General features: G+C 37.0%; 1 protein-coding gene across 1 annotated transcript in view; it reads right to left on the bottom strand.

Annotated features, from left to right (window-relative positions):
* The window catches only part of ADAMTS3 (ADAM metallopeptidase with thrombospondin type 1 motif 3), a 292,144-nt gene that overhangs the window by 260,337 nt on the left and 8,467 nt on the right, over nt 1–23,340 (bottom strand). The window contains exon 3 of the mRNA XM_030917550.1: nt 9,719–10,125. Within this exon, the coding sequence (XP_030773410.1) occupies nt 9,719–10,125 (407 nt within the window). The remainder of the gene's footprint in view (nt 1–9,718; nt 10,126–23,340) is intronic.

The following is a 23,340-nucleotide window of genomic DNA, read 5'->3' as shown; positions in this document are numbered from 1 at the left end:
TTTGCTGCAGACGCAGCACTCTCATGGAGAATCTCTGCTAGGGCAGTGCAGAAGGGAAATGTCAGGTGGGAGCCCCCACACAGAGTCCCTACTGGGGTACCACCTAGTGGAGCTGTGAGAAGAGGGCCACCGTCCTCCAGACCCCAGAGTGGTATATCCACCGACAGCTTACACCATATGCCTGGAAAAGCTGCAGGCACTCAGCACCAGCCCATGATAGCAGCTGGGAGGAAGGCTGTACCCTGCAGAGCCACAGGGGTTGGAGCTGCCCAAGATCATGGGAACCCAGCTCTTGCATCAGTGTGACCCAGATGTGAGACCTGGAGTCAAAGGAATTCATTTTGGAGCTTTAAAATTTGACTGCCCTGCTGTATTTCGAACTGGCATGGGCCCTGTAGCCCCTTTGTTTTTGGCCAATTTCTCCCATTTGGAATGTCTGTATTTACCCAATGCCTATACCCACATTGTATGTAAGAAGTAACTAACTTGCTTTGATTTTATAGGCTTATAGGCGGAAGGGACTTGCGTTGTCTCAGATGAGACTTTGGACTGTGGACTTTTGAGCTTATCTGAAATAAGTGAAGACTTTGGGGGACTGTTGGGAAGGCATGATTGCTTTTGAAATGTGAGGACATGAGATTTGGCAGGGGCCAGGGTAGAATGATATGGTGTGGCTGTGTCCCCACCTAGATCTCATTTTGAATTGTAGCTCCCCTAATCCCCACATGTCATGGGAGGTACTCAGTGAGAGGTAATTGAATCATGGGGATGGGTTTTTCCCATGCTGTTTTTGTGGTAGTGAATATGTCTCATGAGATCTGATGGTTTCACAAAGGGCAGTTCTCCTGCACATGTTCTCTTGCCTGCCACCATGTAAGATGTGACTTTGTTCCTCCTTTGCCTTCCACCATGATTGTGAGGCCTCCCTAGCCATATGGAACTGTGAGTCCATTAAACCTCTTTTTCTTCATAAATTAAGCCAGTCTCAGTTATTTCTTCATAGAAGCATGAAAAAAGACTAATGCACACTCTAAATGCTATTTACTCTGTACATGTATTCATATTTAGAATAACTACTCAAATTTAACTGTAGTTAAAATTAACTTTTAATGAGAATGCATTCTAGTAAAATAGGTAAATTTTATGGTTAAACTTTCCATAAACATAGATAATTATTGCATCTAATTTACTAGATTGTTTTGGAAATGCATCAACTAATACATGTAAAATACATGCCTCATCCTAAGAAGTACAAAACAAATGTTAACTATTGTTATCATTATTTTATTGTTATCACTGTCAATCCATTAACAAAAACTCATAGTTTAACAATAAATTGTGTTCTGTTCTACCTGTATGCCATTCTGGACCAGAATTTCAGATACTAGAAACTTCTTTTCATAGTTTTTCTGATTTTCCTAATGAATGTGACTACATGTATAAATAAATGAGGAAAGAGATACTTGGGAGGCAAACTCCAAAGTATGACCCATGACTTCCTTTTCTCATTTCTGTCCTACATAATAAAGTTCTGATTGAGATAGACAAAAAGTGCTTCAGACACTCTAAAATATCAGCTGGAGATGAACAGACCAGAATTAGAAACACAACATCCACTAGAACCAAGGTCTCAACAGTCTTATTTCCAGTTTTTTTATTTCATTTAAAAACTTTACTTATTTGGAAACATACAGATTTTGTTGTTCTTTCTTTTCTTCTGCTGTTGCTGCTGGTAATGATACACACATTTGCTTTTTATGGTGTCTTTTTCTCTCAGAAAGATATATGTGCAAGAAAGCACATCATCATTAAAATATTTTCTCAATTTCAAAATAGGATTTGCAGTATAAATAAGCAAGTATTAAGAGGAAACTTCAAAATGTTCATGGAAAATGTGTATTATGAAAAACTATGGATAAGTTTCTAAATTATTTTGCACCGAAATAAACTTGTACTAACTTATCACATGTCTGAACAGGTTCTAGTTTAAGGCACTAAGAGGAATAACATATAAACCTCTCTCTTTTGAAAATTACTCAGTCTCAGGTGTATCTTCATCAGCAGTGTAAAGATGAACTAATACAGCTACCATGGGGAACAGTATGGCAATTTCTTTCCAAAAATTAAAAATAGAATGACCATATGATCCAGCAGTATCACTTCAGGTGATAAATTCAACTGAACTGAACACACAGTCTTGAAAAGATATGTGTACACTCATGTTAATGGCAGCATTATTCACAGTATCTAAAGTGTGGAAGCAATCCAAGTTATATAACAACAGATAAATGAATACATAAAATGTGATACATACATACAATGGGATATTATACAGCCTTACAAAGTAAGGAAATTCTGACATGCTTCAAAATGGATGAAATTTAAGGACATTATGCTAAATGCAATAAACTAGTCACAAAATGAAAAATATTTTATGATTCCACTTATATGAAGTATTTAGAGAAGTCAAAATTATAGAAACAAAAAGTAGAATGGTGATTGTCAGAGGCTATAAGGAGGTAGAAATGGAAAGTAATTTCTTAATAAGCATAGCATTTCAGTTTTATAAAATGAAAATAATTCTGGAGATGGATGACAGTGATGGTTGCACAAGCATATGAATGTACTTAACACCACTGAACTGTATACTCAAAACATGATTAAGACAGTACATTTTATGTTATGTGTATTTTATCACAAAAAATACTGGAAGAAAAAGTAGGCTATTACAATCTAGATAGTACATCTCAAAACCTGTCAGGCTAATATATATATGTCTTATTTTTCAGTATGACTGAATCTGGAGTTAGATCTCAGTTCAATTATATATTACTGTTTCTTCAATCAATACATGAGAATTTTCAGAAATTATGGAAGATCTGAATCTGTTTACTGATACCTATTTAGGACGACAAAGCACCATAAAACTAATAATAATCTCTTCATACATTTAGTAGTAGTCTAGTATTGCTCAAAAATTAATCAACTCTTTTGAAAACAAAGTGTTTTAAATGTCTCGTTTTAGAGGCAGAGAATTCGGTCTACCTTAATAAAAAACAAAATTGATTTTTCAACCCCTTTTTTTTCGCAATTTCATTGTTATAGAGTGACAACAGTGAAGTCTCCCTTTTAAATTGTATTTCTGATGAATCTCTCTATATTTCTAATAGTGTTAAATCATACAGCTTAATTTATTTCCAGTACTCTTTGAAGACAAGAGTTACACTTGACCAATCTCAGTTACCACAGCAATCAGTGTAACAACTTAATAGTAGTGCTTCAAAATGCTTTAACTTGGATCAGGATTTCTAGAATTGACGATTCTTAAGTCAAACCTTGAGGCTGACTTTAGTTTTCAAGGAGGCTGTGACCTGAGGGCATGATTACATACAAAGGCACCATATCAATTCTGTGCTGTGCTTTTGTTCTTGTTTTAATTATAATTTACCCAGAAGAAAATATTTCAGATGTGCCCAAGCAATATTTTCACAGTCCTTAAAGCATTTCTTTAGTATCTTCAAAAACTTTCATTAGTTATAATGACATCATGGTTTTCATGGCATTGAAAAGAATAGAAAGTATTACTTTTCAGGCCAAGAATAGAAAGAAAAAGTACTTCCCATGCCTCTTTTATTTTCTGTTTGTCCAGATCTATCCAAAAAGAAATGTGCAATTTTCCCTAATTTTTAACCATCTTTAAGTTAATTTTTAAAAATTACTATATCAAAGAAGAGATATTTGGGAAAAACTATAATCAAATTGATGTATAAAAAAGAACAAACTGTGACCAGGTGGTACTTATAGTAATAAATAAACACGAATAATTTAATTTAACTACAAATAAATATTATTAAAAATATTATTTAAATTTGAAAACACTTTTGATTTTTTTTTTTTTTTTTTTTTGGTTTTCTACTTTATTCCAAGATCACATCCTTGGATATTCTTTGTATAAGATTATTAGTCACAAAAGAGAAATATAGATTTTAAAAAATGAAAAAGGCTTGACATATATATGATTCTAGCCATATGAAAATTAGACATGAGATATGAAAATGATCAAGCACTATGCCAAACCTTCCCTCTTCATCCTGAATAAACACAAACTGCCTGCCTATTTGAAGAAGGAGGAAAGGTGGATGATGTATCCAATAGCTCAAACCTGGCATAGGCAAGCACACAAAACTAGGTACATTCCATCAGCTCTCGAGGGGCCACTGCTTGACCACACCTCAGGAAGGTAGCGATGAGGTCAACACTGGTTCTTCCAGACTAATTAAACTGGAGGACTCTCATCATTCTTCATTCTGAAAGGGGCCAATGTCCGCTGCTTTGTTCCTACTCCCTGGAAATTAAAGGGTATAAGGGCTTTAAGCGTCTTCCAATTCTGCATTGCCAAAATAGCCTGGTGTAGGTACCTGCAGGTGAAACATTGCTTCAATCCTTTATTCTTCAGACCTTCTAAGGTCTCAAATCAGCATGTAATCCATGAAGGCACAGCTATCTCTTCTGTCTCATCAATAACACACACAACACCTTCTGTGGATATCTTCCATGGGAGGAAGAGGTGAGAGGCAACAGGTCTTCAGATCAAGTTCTCTCATTAAAGCCGATATGCAAATGTCAACATGTCAAAATCAGCCCTCAAAAACTTTCTTTTCTAAATCCACTATAAATAGCTAAAAACTTATTGCCTATTTTTAGTATCAAACATTTCATTTACCAGATCAAGCTGTATCACAGCTCATAATCTCTAGTCAAATGTTCTCAATCATAGGTATACTGGTTCATAATACCTTTTTAAATGGACTTTTTAAAAAAGTGCCTCTGCAGCTAGACTTACTAAAATAGGCATGGCAAGATTATGTTTTTGAAGGGATCAAATCACAGAGCAAAAGTCTTAAGGCAGGTAACTAGGGCTGTTTTCCTGGTAACTTTGCAGTTGCCCACAAAGACTTCATTTAGTCCTGCTCAAAATCCAACGAAGATAAAATGTCTCTGATATTAACCAGATGTGACTGTCAGATGTTTTAGAAGAGAGGCTCTCTTTATAGTTCCCAAATTGTGAATGTCAAGCTTCGAAAAACCCCTACCCTACCAGTAAAGATCTCTGTTAGATGCCTCAGGGAGCCCAACAGTGGTGTGAACTGAGGACAAGGCAGGAGGGAGAGTATTTTGACCAGACCTTTCCTGAGTTTATCCAATTTACACTCTATTTTATTAGATAACCTCTAGTGATTTCATTTGAAGGAAGAATTACAAACATTAAAAAAAAAAAAAAAAAAAAAACTTTAAAAACCTCTGTCCTAGATAAACCCCCTTGATCTTAAAATCAGCCCACAAGGAAATCACTGAGCTAGGTAACCCAGTAGAGCCATTAGCTAGTCAGTTCTTCCACTCACAACCAGTTCCCTCTGATGACAGTCCAGAGGAATTAGCAAGGCGATACTGTTCTAGCAAGTTGAGAAAAATCCAGTTTCTTTAGATTATGAAACACATCACATAAAGCCTACTAACCAAAAAACCTTTATTTTGGCAAATTGTAGACCACAAAATATGATTGTGAGTTGCCACTACTCACAGGGGAGATTTTATGGTATTAGAGAGTAAATGCCAGAACTCTGTGGGAGAAATCTATTTTCATCTGGGATTCTCAGCCAGAAGTGTCTTCCCAAGAAGTGTGTAAAATGCCTGCCATTGTCATGACTTCTGACCACCAGATTCTCATTTCAAAGGTGTAGAAGTAGAGAGGAAAAGCATATCAACACCCTCTAGCCAAAGATCACCAGAAGCACATCTTTAGTTAAGAAGCTGGGTTTATTACATGTTGCTGAGATGGAGAACGCAGTGTAGAGGGAACCATGAGCATCTCAGTAAGAGACTGTTGAAAAGAACCTATTATTAACAGCATTTGGGCTTTGGTTGGGTAATTTTGAGAAAAGTCTAAAGAAGTAGGGCATTTTTCTAGATTGGATGCTGTCAGAAAGTGGGGACAGTTCTGTGATTGAATATCTCAATAATTCTTACCTATAATTAGGGCAGACTAGAGCAAGGATAAAGCTGTAATTGGTAAAGGATTAGCAGTCATGTATACATGATAATATTGACTGAGAACAGGAAAGGGTTAATGCTAGACAGAAAAAGACATTGTTCTTGATTGTTCACACTGGGTAGGAAGCATTGTCAATTCCTTTGTACAGGAAATCCTGTTGATTTCAGAAACTCATTGAGTAATATCTATGTCTAGATCATATTCCAGGCCATAGCTCCATACGTCACTCAAGGCATCCTTCTGTCCTCTTTGATAAAGCCTATGTCAAATTGACTTTCATGCGATCATTTCATACAATTACCTGGAATAGGTGATTTCAGTCACATTTCTGATGTCCAGAGTGGGCGAAATCAGCTAAGCGTCACTGCCTGTTTCTCAAACTATCTATGGTGAAGAAACAGTTTTTCTCCCCAGTCAGTTCCAGACTAGTATTTTTGTACATATAAAATAAATACAATTCGATGCATTAAAAACTAACTACTAGAATAAAGTGAAAAAAGACAGAAAACGCCAACCCATTTTTAAAACTGGTATTATTAGACCCAACAGACATACATTAACTGTCAAAATTGCTATAAAAGTTCCTAAACACTTCGCCTCACTATTGGTATCTGTCTTGTCACAAACCTGAGTCTACGCAGCACACTTAAGTAGCACTGGGGTTTTTTAATTAAATTAATCATTCTGTTAAATATGTCTGGTGTGCTGCCCATTTCAAACTCACAGAGTATCTGACAAAGCAGCAGAAGAGATTTCACTCATGGAGAGGGTCTTGCCATGAATTTCCCAACTTAGTGAGGAGTAAATACCTGCGCTACTTCCTACGTGCAACAGCTTCAAAGAACACATGTAGAAAATTGAATCACTGGAATTCCTTCTATGCCAGTCCAATATTAATCTAATGAAATTGATTAAATTTCTCATGCAGGTAGGGTTTCAATGGCTTTAACTAACTATACTCGATGCGCAGAGATTTTCTCATCCGTATTTTTAGGCCAGAAGGGGATATACATTCTATTAAGACAACTTGGATTTTATTATAACCCCAGAGCCTCCCAAGACAATGGCTTTATATGCCATCAGGTTAATTCTCTGGCATCGATGTTATCTCAGTATCCATGCTTCCCTCCGTAACGTCAAGAAGGCCAAGCCTAAATCCCTACACATAGCCAGTTAAAGGACTCAGGCACCAGCTGATCAGCCAAATTTATCACAATCTCATTCTCACCAATTAAACTTTGAAATGATCTCTTCTAAAGGTTTATCCGGTTCAAAGCAATTCTTCAATTTTAAGAAATCCTCCAACAACTCAATGAAGCAACTACTGTGTTTTCCCTCAGTTTATTGATCTGCTTTCCTAAGCCTGCTTCTGATTCTGCACCATCTGCTTTCTTCCTCCTAGCACACAGCTGCTATGAGCTGGAAACTCTAGAAAAGGCTTCCATTTGTGCATGTCCACATCCTCAGCACTGCCTAATAAGGCCAGACCCACTCTTTTCCTGATCAAACTCAACGTCTGGGCCACTTCTTTCTGCTGAAAAATTATGTTCCATTCATAAAATCTCTCCAGAAGATACCTTCCTTAATCATAATTTAAAGTAAACATAATTCATATACTATATAAAATAAATATATAAAAGTTATATATTTAATTATATATAATTATACAAATATTTACATATATTTTGTGTGTGTGTGTGTGTGTGTGTGTGTGTTCTTTTACCAAACATTTTGGACACTTACATTCTATGGCAAAACTTTACATTTCTGAGCTCCTTGAGGGTGTAACCATGATTATTTCTTTCACTCTTTCACAGTGCCCAGAATAGTGCCCATAACCAGCTTCCTACAAATTTTTAAAATTTATTAGTTAATGGATCAAAGAATGGAGCAAATGAATACTTGTACAAGTTTTATACACACACACATACACACATATATTACACTGACATATACATGACATAGTTAACACCATATCTTAAAAATGAGAAATTAAATAATTTCCATTCATACTTCATAGCTATTTTCCTCTTCCTTGTATCAACTTGCTATTGCCCCATATTTCTATATCTATGATTAAATAATCTGACATGTACAGTAAGAAAAACACTGATTATCTGATCAGGTTTAAAAATCACTGCAATAATGCATTAAAATGATTTCCTTGCCTTTTGCCTGCCCTAAACTGATTTTCAAGCCAATATCCCAAGTTTCAAATCTTAATCGAGGAAATAAAAATTAAATAATTTCTTATGTTATAAAATTTTAAAATAACACTAAATTAAGATCTATAATCAAGATGGTGTACTTAAAAGTGTTAATATAGTTTATATAATTTATTTCCTTTTATATCTTAGTATTGAATCATAGCTCTCTGAGTCAATATCTTGAATCTTGTTTAGTCTTCTAGAAAGTACTTTCTTAGTGTTTTTATTCAATGATTTAAGTTAATCCAGTTCTATTCAACCTTTTACGCAGAATGAGAGGAATCTGAGAGATTCTTTATGGCTTGGAACCCTAGAAGCTAGTCCAGCACCAACTGTGAAGTATAATCCTAAACTAGCAGTGTTCATGTTGCAGAAGTGGACCTGCTGCATGCATGCCACACAGTTTTCTGTGCTGGTTTTTACAACCCTACAGAACATCAAGAGTCAGTACAAGCTTGCAAAAATAAACTAAAACATGATCAACTCACCAGCACTTGGTAAAACATTGTATCTTAACTCCATTGGGTTGAAGTTATGCATAAAGAGGACAACAGCAGAATATTCAAGGTATCACAGGAGGATCAGCCAAGGTATTATAGAATAATTATAATCAGGAATGAAATAAATATTTTGAGAACTCCCGGAAGCAGTGACAAAACAAAAGTAACAGCTCTGAACTCCCAAGAAACAGCAGCCTGATAACCACAGAAATAAAAATGGTTGCTCTTTTGTAATAAAGACTTGGAATCAGCTGTTTATGGAAGAGGGGTAAACACTAACACGCCTTTCAAATAACAACTGGAGATACAAAACAAATAAAAATAGTTCACCTCTACAGAGTGTGTACAGTAGGGCTGGTTACTATTGACCTCAACCACAAAACTGAAAAGCAATATATGGGCATTGAATTTGAAAATGAAAAATCAAAGCCGCCACACAGAAAGTATTGCACCTTGCGTTCATAAAGTAATGCTATTTGGACAAATTCTGACAGAATCTGCTTATTTCTCACGTTAGCATTCTGTGAGGAAGCTAAATAATACTTTCAAAATATTTTCTTTATGAAGACATCCAAAGTTTCCACATAGGGAGTAAAATACTGTCATTTTGAAGGAACCTATGCTTTTTTGGAAAGTTTTCAGAACACTTCAAACAAAAAAAGGAAATAAAATCCTCAAGTGTAATACAAGGAAAAATATTAACCAAAAAAAAATGCTTAAATATTTGTCTTTCGTTTCTTGGAATAATGTCGTCTTCACATTATTCCAAGAAACAAAATTGTCACAAGCCAAAATACACATCTTTGACAGCAAAATGCTTTCTAGTGTCTTTTTCTGAACTTAAAATGTAACATAACAATGAAGCCTCCTTTCCATCTCCACCTTCCAAACTATGCAGAAGCCATGGCTGCACTCCCAGCACCTGCAAACTCATATGCCCAAAACGGAAGGAGCCTTACCAGACCATCACAGTTGCTGATGGCAACAGAGGTTCCTGGAATATCCACGATGTCACCAACATAAGCACAGTTAGTCTGCAAGGGCTCTGTTTTCCGGATTCTATCCGTAGCACTTCCTGGCTGATGGTTGTTAATGGGATTGGTTATATTCCCAGGCACCAGAGATGTCTCATGCCACTCCACAACAGCCCCAGGAGCTACTAGTTGAGTGTTGGGCTTTAGTCGCAGATGAAAATCTTTTCCAAATGCTGTGATATTAAAAAACAACTGCTCAGAGTTGGAAGACACGTCCCTCGCTGACCTCTTTTTGTGACTCGCAGAAAGAGTATGGGAGAGATAGCGTCCTTCTAGATTTGTGCTGACTGGAGTCACCAGCTCATACTCTCTATATCTCTTTATTGGTAAATCTGTGGAGTAAAAAACGGAATTGTCAAACCCTGCATAATAAGAGAACACAGGAGAACATAACACGGACAAAAAGTGCCCACCTCACAAGACCATACCTCAATGTGCATAATATAGACATTCCTGAATCAGCTCATAAATATAAAATTTTGAGAACAAAAATCATTTCTCAAACGCACTTAAGTAACCCTGTGTTCAATAAGTCATTTTTAAATTAAAACGGTATTAAAATTACATTGTAAATATTCACATCTCATTAACACATTTGCAAACACAAATATAATGTGTCCATAAACTATAAATGGCTTGCTTAAAATCAAGGCATACCTTCAATTAATTTATTATTGGCATAACTGACATCCGCTAAAAACTTTTAACAAGGTTATTATGTAAAAAAAAAATTTCTGATTGTTTTCATTTTTTCCCTGTAGAAATCCTGGAATTTAGACTAATTACAATAACTACATTACATGAGTCTGTAATGTATATACTGTAGCTTACAATGCTGTAATTTATACACATTTTTTCCACCATAACAACCCTAACAACCATACTTCACAAGTGAGAAAACTGAGATTTAGGGGTAGGAGGTCCTATGTCCAAGGTCAAACAACTGCAAAGCCTGAATATAAATCCAAGTGGTACTCCTAAGCCCATATATTCTATCCTACCATGCTTTCCTCCATAAACCTCCATTTTTAGAAAACTAGAAGAATGGGTAAAGAAGACATAATAGTCTTTAAATCAAATATGCAGGTACCAGTTAGTCAAGAGGGAACAGTATTCTCATTTTGCGCCTTATTCCTTAAGTGGGACAGATATCTATTTGAATACAAAAGTGTATTTGGGACCCACCTTACAATATGGGTAGCCACTTACATGTTACGCTGAATTTCACAATTAGCACTTAATTCCCCTGGCTTAGCCAAATATGACTATTTTGTCTATCAAAATGCAAACACCCTTGGGAAAGAGAACAGATTACAGGAACCATTATAGGAATGATTTTAAGACCACAGGACAATGGATACTAGAGAAGGAAATAAGCAGCAGCAGGGCAGTAAGGTGTAAAAAAAAAAAAAAAAAAAAAAAAAAAAAGGCGGCGGCATAGGAAGGGAAATCTAAAAACATGAACTAAAATGTTTCCCACTTTCACAATTCTAGCCTTACACTAATCCTATAGTGTGTTAGAGTGCCCTAAAAAATGATATGATTCACAAAAACTCCTCACCTATGGAAATCACAAGTTTTGTCATCCAATAATATATTTAGAGCATGAGATCTGTAAAGGAACCTACATCTTATGCTCATAAAGTATTCTTGCAGAATCACTGTTTTCATTATTTTCCTGCTTTTTAAAAACCTCAGGCAATATTTGAAATACCAGAAGACAAATAAAGGTGTTTACTTGTGCAACATGTTAATTCTTTCTGTGCATGTTTGTTATAATTATGCCTGTTAAAATTACCAATGTATTTAAATGAACTATCTCATTTTATTAAACGAATACAACAAGAAACACTTGTAAATATTTACTAGCCAAAGAAGTAGTGAGGACTGTAGTATGAGTCAAGTGAAGCCTGATTCCAAAACTGGTGGCCAGACAGTGCAATCCCTGCTGAACTAGACTAGGCACCAGCAGAAACACAGACTTGGTCTTCCAAGAAAGTTGTGAGGAAGATTTAGTCTTCCTCCATAGTGAATACTTTTATAAACTCTAGTTTAGAGAGAAAAAACAACTCAAAATTTAAGAGAATGAGCACAAGTGTCACGGGTGCAGAGTGACAAGAGTGGGAAGTTTCCAAAGTAAGGAGAGGAATCAAGCTCTTCTATGTGTACTGACAAAATCTAGCCCAAATTAACTATAAATGTCTTAAAGATAAAGAACTCCCCACTCAACTTGGTACTCCCAATATCATCATACAAGATTTTTTATGTGTCAGGGTGTCTTGTCAGTTGGATTTGTTTGATGCATATTAAGTTAGTAATACAGGTAACCAGAGAACATTGGCCTTGTCTAAGCTGCTACACACACTGACTTACAAGACACATTATTCAGGCCCATGAGTGTCTGGCTGTCCCAATAATCTCAGTGATGGCTTTTTCTCTAACCATCGGTTGACTCTTTCAAGGGAAAGAGGAAGCAGTACTTAATTTCAGTGTATGGATTTCCCAATTTCACTAAAGGGAATTCACACAACCAAAGTCTAAATCTGTATATTGTACTGATGCCTGGATTAAGTGACTAGAGAACAAGAACATTTAGAAAAATGCAGGGAGGCTTCTCCATACCCAAGAGGATACTCAGCGGCTTATACATACAGTAAGCCACACATCCTAGATGTATGTTCCATTTTTCCACTGTCAGGTAATATGTTCTAAATTTTTATTCAAAATAAGAATGGTATGTTTCTATAAAGCTTTATTTTCTCTAATGCTAAATAATAAATCATTCCTAAAAAGTACACATAATAAACATTTATTTTTATTTTTATTTTTATTTTTATTTTTTTTTTTGAGATGGAGTTTTTGCTCTTGTTGCCCAGGCTGGAGTGCAATGGTGCGAACTCGGCTCACCGCAACCTCCACCTCCTAGGTTCAAGCAATTCTCCTGCCTCAGCCTTCCCAAGTATCTGGGATTATAGGCATGTGCCACCAAGTCAGGCTAATTTTGTGTGTGTATGTGTTTGTTTGTTTTTTTAAGTAGAGATGGGGTTTCTCCACGTGGGTCAGGCTGGTCTCGAACTCCCGACCTCAGGTGAATCACCCACCTCGGCCTCCCTAAACATTTCTTAAATTAAATGCTTGAATGAGTCATTTTTCTATTGGGAATTAAGGTAATGAGGAAAAAGATACGATTGGCAACCCTCTGCATTACCATCTCCTGGGTGGTAGTTAATGGAACTGACAAAGGAACTACCCAGTCACCTGCTATTTATTAGCAGAAAAAGCTCCAAACTCTATGATTTGTGTTTGACAATATATCAACTCTAATACAACAATCACAGTAGGTAAATCCTATTACCCCTATTTTATAAATGAGAAAGCAGACCTAGAAGGCTTGACACATACAAGCAAAGAGCCAAAGGAAAATTCCAATTCTCATCATTTTGACTCTGAAGACCATGCTTCTATGCTCTCATTCACTTCTGAATAGATGCGGCATCTTGCTGTCAAATTCTAATTTAAGATCTGATTTATAAAAGAGAACTACCACAAGAATTACAATGTTCTACCCACCTGCAGCCAGTCAACCAATTTTTCCTCTAGCATAGCATCAAAAATTTCTGCAAAAGACTCTTAAATTCCAGGTTTTGGAGGGAGAAGCTGGGAGGAGGGGCAGAAGCTCAAAGCAATCAAAAGCATTTTAATTTCAGATTACAATCACAGAAGTAAACCAAATTATATCCAACGTTCATTTACTGCATTTATAATTTTCACATTTTACAGGCCCAACTACTTTCACAAAGCAGGAAAGCCTATGGTTATTGAATGAACTGCAGAATCAGAAAGCAATAAGTTGGGTCCACTTGTGATCTTCAGCAAATTCTTTATTTTCTCTTAGGCTTGTTCCCTCAACTGCTAACTGGAAGTTAGTGACAGTTCCAACTTCATAAGTTTGGTGAGAGTTTTTACATAAGATCATGTAGAAGATTCAATAAATATCAGCTATCACTAATTTAAGTGTAAGTTAGCCACTCATTAAAATAATGTTGTAGTTCAACTTTAAAGTTAGAAACTATAAAACTGTTAGCTGAGGTGGCTGAGGGGCCACAGTAATAGGTATGTGAAGGTTTTTGTGGGCCAAAAGTTCCACAGGCACAGAGGACTATAAATTCTATTACTGGTAGCTTATTACTCAAACATGACCCAATGTAGTGATTTAGCCACAACCCACTGCTATCAGTGCACATATAGTCCATCTCCTTCCTAGTACTATGGATGAATTGTCTGTCATCTCATCTAAGAGTAAACCCTCTACTAGTGCACAACGTTCTAGCCCTTCTTGCCTTTTCAAGAACAACTGCCTTTTCAGCAATGTCCTCTCTCTCTTTCCTCATCAAGTTTCCCCACATAACTAGACCATTCCCACCAACAGATAAAGAAGCTGACATCCTATCTCCCATCTTTGACAAAAAAATATTTTGGATGACACCCCTTCCTCTAGGTAATTTTTTCACTCCCCTTGAGGGCAAAAACCTTCAGAACATTGACTCTATTAGATGTCTCCAATTCCACTCTTTCCATGCTTATTCCTTCTTGAACACATTCCAATTAGCTTCTTTTGGAGTCACAAGTGATCACATGTTGCTGAAGTCAATGGCCAAGAATTGATCTTTTTACTTTTCATGTCAGGAGCACCTGACCCAGTTTATTTTTCTTTCCTTCTCAAAATATTTTCTTTATTTAGCTTCCAGGTCATCATTCTCTCCTTACCTCACTGGTCTCACCTTCTCATTCTCCTTTACTGGTGTCCCAGTGTTTCCATGGCCTGGAAACAATAAAAAGTCACAAGATCTGATCCATGGACTCTTCTCTTCTGTGTCTGCCCTCTGGAGCTGGTGAGCTCCTCCTATCTTAAGGCTGGATACCTTCACAATTGTGTATCTCTAGCCCCAGTTTCAGCTGTGAGCTCTTCTCTAGTAAATCCAATTGCTTATGGAGTCCTACAATGTAGATATTCACAAGGCACCTCAACTTACCATTTCCAAACGTACACTCCCAATCTTTCTGCTCTCATATCTGCTCCTCCTTTCCCATGTCAGTAAGTAGCAACTCTATACTTTCAGTTACTCAGAGCAAAAATTTGATTAAAACCATCCTTAACCCTTCATGTACTACAAACTCAATCTTTTACCAATTTTGTTGATCCTAGCTTCCATATACATCCAGATTCTGACCACTCCTCACTACCTCCTTGCTACTACCGTAGTCCGAGCCAACATCATGTCAATTTTGAATGTGCTTCTAAACTGTTCTCCTTGCTTCTGCTCTTCCCCTTAATGGATTATCCTCAAAATAGAGTCAGAATAATTAAAGTGTCACATCTTATCACTCTTCTCCTCAAACTCATCCCACTCAAAGTAAAATGGCTCACAAAGTCCCAGGGCTTGAAGCTGGAGATTCTCACATCTCAAAGTTTTTGTACTTGCTGATTCCTCTGCCAAAGGATCTTCTTCTCAGCTGCCTGGCTTACTCTCTCAATTGCTTCAGACCTTTGCTTAACTGTGACCCTCTTGGTGAAGTCTTTCCTGACCACCAGCAACCATCTTACCCTCTGTCCCTCTTCTGTGTTTTATCTTTCTCCATAAATCTTGTCACCATCTGACACCTTATAAATTTTACTTATATGTTTATTTATATATTTTTATATCTACCAGCATATATACTTCATGAAGGCAGGAGATTTTATCTGTTCTCTTCACTTCATTTCCCCACTGCCTAAAAAAGAACTTGAAGTTACTCAATAAACATCCATGAATGAAGAAATGAAGAAATGAGTGAACGAAAGAGAGCAGTTTGAGCCAGAAGGGGTATGTGAAATTAGCATGCATCTTCTTTTGGCTAAATAGTCATTTTATCACCAAGCCATTAATGATGGCAAACTGCACAAGCCATTTACCTCTAAAGCCAGAATTTTGCTTGCAAAGCTTGTGTATATTTCTCACAGTTCCTGCTGCCCTATAAACCAAACATCTCTTAGTATCCAGGTCTTACCTTTTAAGCTACCAAAAACAAGAAATGGATCTAATCATTAAAACAGACCTCCTGAAAGACAGACACAGAGCCCCGCATTCTTAGGAGCAGGCAGCAGGAAATTAGCCCCCACGCTGCAATCTCTTTGGATATTCACAGAATTTTAACTATACAGGTCAAAAATTTAAAAGAGCCAAAAGTCAGGGTCCCTAATCTCTGCTCTTTCTTACACTTCAGGCATCTCAAGTAGATGGGATTATTTTTTCTCAAGTTAGTGGTAGACAGCCTTTAATCTGCTCCTGCTCTCTGGAAAGAAAGGTTTTTCTCTGAGTACTCCAAGCTTCTCTCTATCCCTTCACTCACCCTTCCCTGGTGAAAAAGAGTGAATTATGTGGTTGGGAAGTCTGGGAAGCATAAGAAATTTGCAAACCTCAGCACCTCCTCCTCATTCTGCTTCCTGGGAATGAGCCTGATAAGGGGTACATGTTCTCCTTAGCCAGGGGCAGCCCTGCTCTGGACTGGTGAGGCCTGACAAGCACAGGGTGGAGTATTGGCAGCCAGTGCACTTGCCTGTCAAAAGTAGGAGCCTCATTCTCCACTTCAGCCTTTTCTGTAAAAGATATTTTCTTTTTACCTACCTCTTTAGTTTTTCTATTTCTCAACTTGTTCAGAAGCTAGGCAAGCAAGAAGAGTATTTTTTATTCAGGATCTCCTCAGTAACTTCAACTACCCCCGAGAAAAACTGTTGTCACATCTCCACTGGCAGCCTAATTATAATGTAAAAAAATTTCTTGTCAGTGAATTCTCTTTTATCTAAATTTCTCACTCTAGAGTTTGATGTCATGTCTTCTTCCTCCTTGTACTGTGTAAAATAAACACATTTTTGTATATATGTGCATGAGTGTATTTGTGATATGCATATAAATTTGTGCAGACATATGCAGTTAATATGCACAACCTACATCAAAAGCTTTAAAAGAGGCGATGTTCTTTGTTTCAATATACTTAAACATTTTTTACTGTCTATGTTAATGTCAACCATGTTAGATTTTCCTAGTGGTTTCCAAACTTTAATCATTATCCCTTTACATATATCTGTGTTTTAGCATGATACCCTGCACATAGTAAACCCTCAATAAATATAGGTTAAAAGAAAAGTTCCCTTAAACTATAACCTGAACGGCTCTGTTCTGTATTGAGAATAACTTGTCTTACTCTCTCTTCATCCTTAATATATCTAAACCAATCTGAATGTTCACCTATTTAGCTTGTCCTCCTGACTTCAACATTTCTGTTCATGAAGTGCTGATTCTCCCAAATCAGGCTAGAGAGCTATTTTATACATGTCTTATAACTTTCCGCCATATGACATCATTCAAGTCCTACTGCTTTTTCTTTAGCAATTTCTCTCAAACTAATTCATTTTCTTCTAATTGCTTTTAAGATCTCATCACCTCACACTGAAAAGTTGCAAGTACCAAGTCCAAATTCCCCACACAGAATTTCTCACTACTAAATGTCATATAAATTATACCAAAATACTGTCTAAATTGCTGTCAGGAAAATTATTTTAAAGGTCCAGATTGAAAATACTTAGGTTCTACCACTTACTACCTTAGTGATTTGGGTCACTACAGTAGTTCTTATTTGTAAATTATAGGTAATAGTATTAACTTTATAGGCTTGTTGTAAAATTTCAATGAGCTAATCAATTCACAGTGCTTACAACACTGTCTGGCACATAGTAAATATTCAATAAATGCTGGCAATTAATGTCACTATGTTATTCCATCTAACTAGCCTCAATAGCTCACCATTACTTTAGGATAAAAGATAAAGATTCACAAAATCTGTATAAAGTAGAAAACAGAAAATCAGAGACTAAGTAACTTAACCCAAATAAAAACATAGGTTTTGTATTTTAAAGCCCTCTGCACTCTGCCCCTTATTTCTTTTCAATATCATCTCTCATATTAGCCTACTGAAACATTCTGTCTAATGTGCTCACAAGACCTGGCTTAAGCATGCCCACCTTCACAGCCCCACTCTGCAGCATCACTACAGCAGAGGACCGCTGTTTTCTCTCCACCAAGGCAAACTGAATTGGGCCCCCAAGGCCTATCTCAAGCCCTATCTTTTCCAAGAAACCTTCCTGGCAACTTATCCACAGAGTACAGACCTCCTGGCCTGAGCTTCCATAGTACTCCCTGTCAAGTCATTTAACAAAAGCAAGGTCTGTACAAAAGTTTTTTTAAAAATCTCTGTGGGAGAAGAGTTACATGCTTATGTTTCATCCTTTCAGAAACTATAAGCTCTTTGGGGCAGAAGTATAATACCTTAACTGTGTTCAAATGCTTGATATGGTTTGGATATGTGTCCCCACTGAAATCTCGTGTCAAATTGTAATCTCCACATGGTAGAGGAGAAGCCTGGTGGGGGTGATTGAATCATGGGGGTGGACCTCCCTTTTGCTATTCTCGTGACAGTGAATGAGTTCTCATGAGATATGGTTGTTTAAAGGTGTGTAGCACTTTCTCCTTAGGTCCCTCTCTCCTGCTGCCACATGAAGAAGTGCTTGCTTCCCCTTCACCCTTCCACGATGACTGTAACTTTCCTGAGGTCTCCCCTGGCATGCCTCCTGTATCGCCTGTGGAATTGTGATTCAATTAAACCTCTTTTCTTCATAAATTACCCAGTCTCCGGTAATTCTTTACATCAATGGCAAAACCCACAATTACTTTTGCACCAACCTAAGAGTAGTATGAGAACAGACAAATACATAGCCTTAGTGTACACTGCAGGCAGGTAGGCAGGCAGGCAGGCAGGAAGGAAGGAAGGAAGGAAGGAAGGAAGGAAGGAAGGAAGGAAGGAAGGAAGGAAGGGGGAAGGAGAGAGGGAGGGAGGGAAGTCTAACCGATGGCTCTGTCTGGAAGTGGAGTTTCTTGGGAGAGATTGCTCTGTGTGGGGGCTGGTAAGGTGCACTGTATGACAGACACAGTAGCCCATGCTCTAGGATCATCTTAACTCCTTTATATGTTCAGCCAGATATGCTACAGCTTGAAACAGACATCTTGGTTTCCTTCTAAGTATGTAGCAGAATAAGACACAAATATCCCCTAGGGGTACTAGATGTCCCCAATACATTGCAAAGACCACACTATAGAACTGTAAAAGAACAAAAGTCTTCAGGAGTACAGTCAACGTTGCAAAGACCTTGAGCAACTTCAGTATAAATCTCTCATATGTCACACAAATTTTTAAGGGTCTAATTAATACCAAAGCTACCCCAGGCACATAGAATATTGAAATACTTGTGATTGATGCAATATGGCTTACAGTTCCCAAGCAAGGAAGAGATTTGGGTATGACGGTTGAACACTAAAGTTCTGGAGTCAGAAAGCATTGCATTTGAATTCTAGTTCCTGACTGATGCACTCTTTGCCATCTTACAAGCAAATTCTGAAAATTAAGGCTCACAGAGGTTATCTTAAAAACAGAAACAATAATGGAAACCAAATCAGGTGAAGTACACAAAGGACCTGGCCCATCTAACAAAACTTTAATAAATGAAAAGTGAGCTGTTATCATCACCATCATCACCTCTTAGCTAGAGCTATAGAAAAAGAAAGTCAGTTTCAGATTCTTTCCAAGTCCTAGTACCCCTCAGACCTCTCTCCCTGATAATCCCATCCAGCCTGATGTGATACAGTTAGAAGGACCTTAAATTCCATATCAACAGAGGGCCTAAAATCCAATCTGGCTGTAACAATCCACGCCCCATTACCCAATCTAAAAGACTGGAATTCTCTCCCAAAAAGTGGCTGGTTATCTACTATGAAGAGGCAGTTCACACAGGCAATTTATTTTATCAGGTATAAATTCTCAATATGCAATAATCTGGCCTCAAGAATGAAATCGAATAAGCATTTTCAAGAATCAGCTAAAGAAGCAGCTCCAACAACAACATTTCCAAATCCTGAGCCAAGAGTAAGAGAATGACTTTCATCAGAAATGATGGGAGCCAGCTGCTCCAGGAAAGATGCAAGCAGGGTGAAGGATGGACATTAAAGAGGACGCCAAATGCCAAAGGTCTCAGCAAAGCTATAAACACTTAAGGGGAAGGGGACACATCTTCTCTCAAAAGCAATTAAAAATTAATTGTGACACATGCTGAAATTCTGAACACAGTCAAATTCTTTTCTCCTCACTTCAAACCCTCTAGGCTCTTATCACCACAAGGTCGACACCCTCTTTGGTGTGTCTTTTATTTTAATTGCAAATCTATTTTCATAGTATAATATTTTTATGAAGCTATTTGAAAACTAAAGGTGATGGCTTTTTTATTCATTATTAAGAACGAACGAATAGTTGTGTACTTAAATTCTTCTAGTTTTTAGAAATCTGGCTTTTTAATAAATATTTGTTGCAACTCACAATATTTATGTTCAAAAAAGCCATTAAGGAAAGAACAACACATTCTTTAGTGTACTAGAACATGAAATCAGGTAAGAGAACATATTTCAAAAAAAGAAAAAGCATGCTTTGAAGAAAGATATCCAAGAATTTTATTTGCTACATCTTAAAATGACCAAATAATTAATAACAAAATAAGTTAAAAAGATTTTGTTTTTAAGTGAAGCCCAAATGCCAAAATTTTAACATTCCAATCTCAGTTTTAAATAAGCACCTCTGCTTATTTAGCATCACTAAGAATTTTACAGTCTCGAGAGCAATGTTAGACACTCTAAAAATTAATATTTCTCAAGCTTATAATTTTTGCTAACTAGAACTCTGAAAGATTAATATTGAGTATAGAATTTGAAGCTATAAAAATTAACATTTGTCTCCAAGAGCAAAGGCTGGGAAAAATAAAATAAATAAGAAATGTGGACAGCATTGTTAAAGGTTTTCACTGAAACTTTACTTGCAATAATTACATTTTCCAAATCTAAAATAGCCTGGCTCATACTTTTGTCAAAAAGTAGGAGAAACTGGGACAGTCTACTAGGCCACTGAGCTAAAATCAAGTCATCAGCAGGGCTGCATTTTTTTTGGAAGCCATAAGAAAGAATCTGTTTCCCTCCTTTTTCCAGCTTTTGGAGGCCACTGGCATCACCTGGCTTATAGTCCCCCTTCCTCCATCCTCAGAACCAGCAACAGGGGACTAAGTCCTCCTGCTGCCACCTCTCTGGTTCTCTCTCTTTTGCCTCCCTCTTCCATTTATAAAGACTCCTACTCTGATTATCCAGGATAATCTCTCTATTTTAAGGTCATTTGATGGTCAACCTTAATTCCATCTGCAAACTTAATCCCCCTTTGGCATGTAATATGACATACTTGCAGGTTTCAAGGATACAGGCACAGACATCTTTGGCGTGCCATTATTCTGCCTGCCACAGCCACTATCTCCCATCAATGTGCTGGAAAGCTATTGCATTTGAGGTATTACTGGTATGCTGTGTGACTCTTCAGCATGCATCTCTCTTTTTTATTTAGCTGCACACTGATTTCACTTCAGGTTAACCACGTCACACTCCAGTCACACTCCTTTTAAATCAGGGGTAAAACGCCCCAATCCAGGCGAATCAAAGTACCGCATCCCCTGACCACAGTGAATGATTCAAGCTTATGACTAAATCAAGTAGCCAATAAAATCTCTACCAGGAAATGTACTGGACCTGTCAAAAAAGAGGTGTCTGTCTTCTGGGGTGAAAGGTAGAATGATAGCCTGGAGATGACAGCAACAGTCTTTGCCACAACTTGTGGGAGGTGTAGGGGGAGGTGAACCAATCCTACCCTGAAAGAAAAATAAAACCAATACAGAGGAAAAATGAGAAAGGCACAAGGATAAAGAGAAAGAGGGAGTAAGAGAAAGAGACAGATTCCATGACGGTATTATTTAAACTCTAGATCCAACTATACCTGACTCTGAAACCTCATCAATTTTGTTTTCCTTAACCTGTGTGAACTGGGTTCCTGTCACGTGCATCCAAAGGAGTCATGACTTCCATGATTTCTTTTAGCAAAATGGAATGAAGGAAATTCCAGCAAAATAAGTTGTAAGAAGTAAAAGAATTGTATCTGGTAAACATAAAATAGAGTTGGCATGGAATCCATTTGGAATAACTGGTTTTGCACCATTCATTTCTCAACTCCCTCTCTCTACAGCTATATTACAATTAATTAAACAATACTATGCTGAGATACAAACATGAAGATAATACCTGAAAATAGAACTCTCAAAGAGCTGTCACATGGTGAACTGACTGGTTGGATAGTTTGTTACAAGTCCATGGCACAGGAAATTAAAGTTCCTGGAAATTCATGGTGATAGGCAGACCTATCTAAAATGTAGGGATTAGAATGAAGTACCTCTCTTTGAGTAAAAGTTTAAAAAAGAAACAGCACAAGTCAAAGACACACTAATAACAATAGTTGTGATTCTATCTTGTTTACAATGTACCAGCATTTTATGAATGCTATGAAGTAATAGTAGTATTTTCATGAGACTATAGCAAAGTAATTTATGGATTAAATGCTATTCCCATTAAACTACCATTGTCATTATTCACAGAATTTTTAAAAACTATTTTAAAATTCATATGGAACCAAAAAAGAGCTCATATAGCCAAGACAGTCCTAAACAAAAAGAACAAAGCTGGAGGCATCAAACTACCTGAATTCAAACTATACTACAAGGCTACAATAACCCAAACAGCATGTTACTGATACAAAAACATACACACGGGCCAGTGGAATAGAACAGAGAACTCAGAAATAACATTGCACATCTACAACCATTTGATTTTCAACAAACCTGACAAAAACAAGCAATGGGGAAAGGACTCCCTATTTAATAAGTGGTGTTGGGAGACCTGGCTAGTCATATGCAGAAAACTGAAACCAGACCCCTTCCTTACACCTTACTTAAAAATTAACTCAAGATGGATTAAACAATTAAATGTAAAACCCAAAACTATAACAAAAAACTATAAACTATAAAAACCCTAAAAGAAAATCTAGGCAATATCATTCAGGACATAGGCATGGACAAAGATTTCATGATGAAATTGCCAAAAGCAATTTCAACAAAAGCAAAAATTGACAAATGGGATCTAATTAAACTAAAGAGTTTCTACACAGCAAAAATGTTCATTGCAGCACTATTCACAATAATAAAGACATGAAATCAACCCATATGCCAATCACTGACAGACTGGATAAGGAAAATGTGGTATATATACACCATGGAATACTATGCAGCCATAAAAAGGAACAAGATCATGTCCTTTGCAGGAACATGGATGGAGCTGGAAGCCATTATCCTCAGCAAACTAATTCAGGAACAGAAAACCAAGCACCACATGTTTTCACTCATAAGTGGGAGCTGAACAATGAGAACACATATACACAGGTGGGCAGCAACACACGCTGGGGCCCATTGTGATGTGGGGTGGAGGAGAAGAGAATACTAGGAAAAATAGCTAGGACATGCTGGGCTTAATACCTAGGTGATAGGT

This window comes from Rhinopithecus roxellana, chromosome 2 (assembly GCF_007565055.1).
Source record: "Rhinopithecus roxellana isolate Shanxi Qingling chromosome 2, ASM756505v1, whole genome shotgun sequence".
Classification (NCBI taxonomy): domain Eukaryota; kingdom Metazoa; phylum Chordata; class Mammalia; order Primates; family Cercopithecidae; genus Rhinopithecus; species Rhinopithecus roxellana.
Note: the sequence above shows the minus strand (reverse complement) of the source record. Positions and strands in the feature narration are given on the sequence as shown.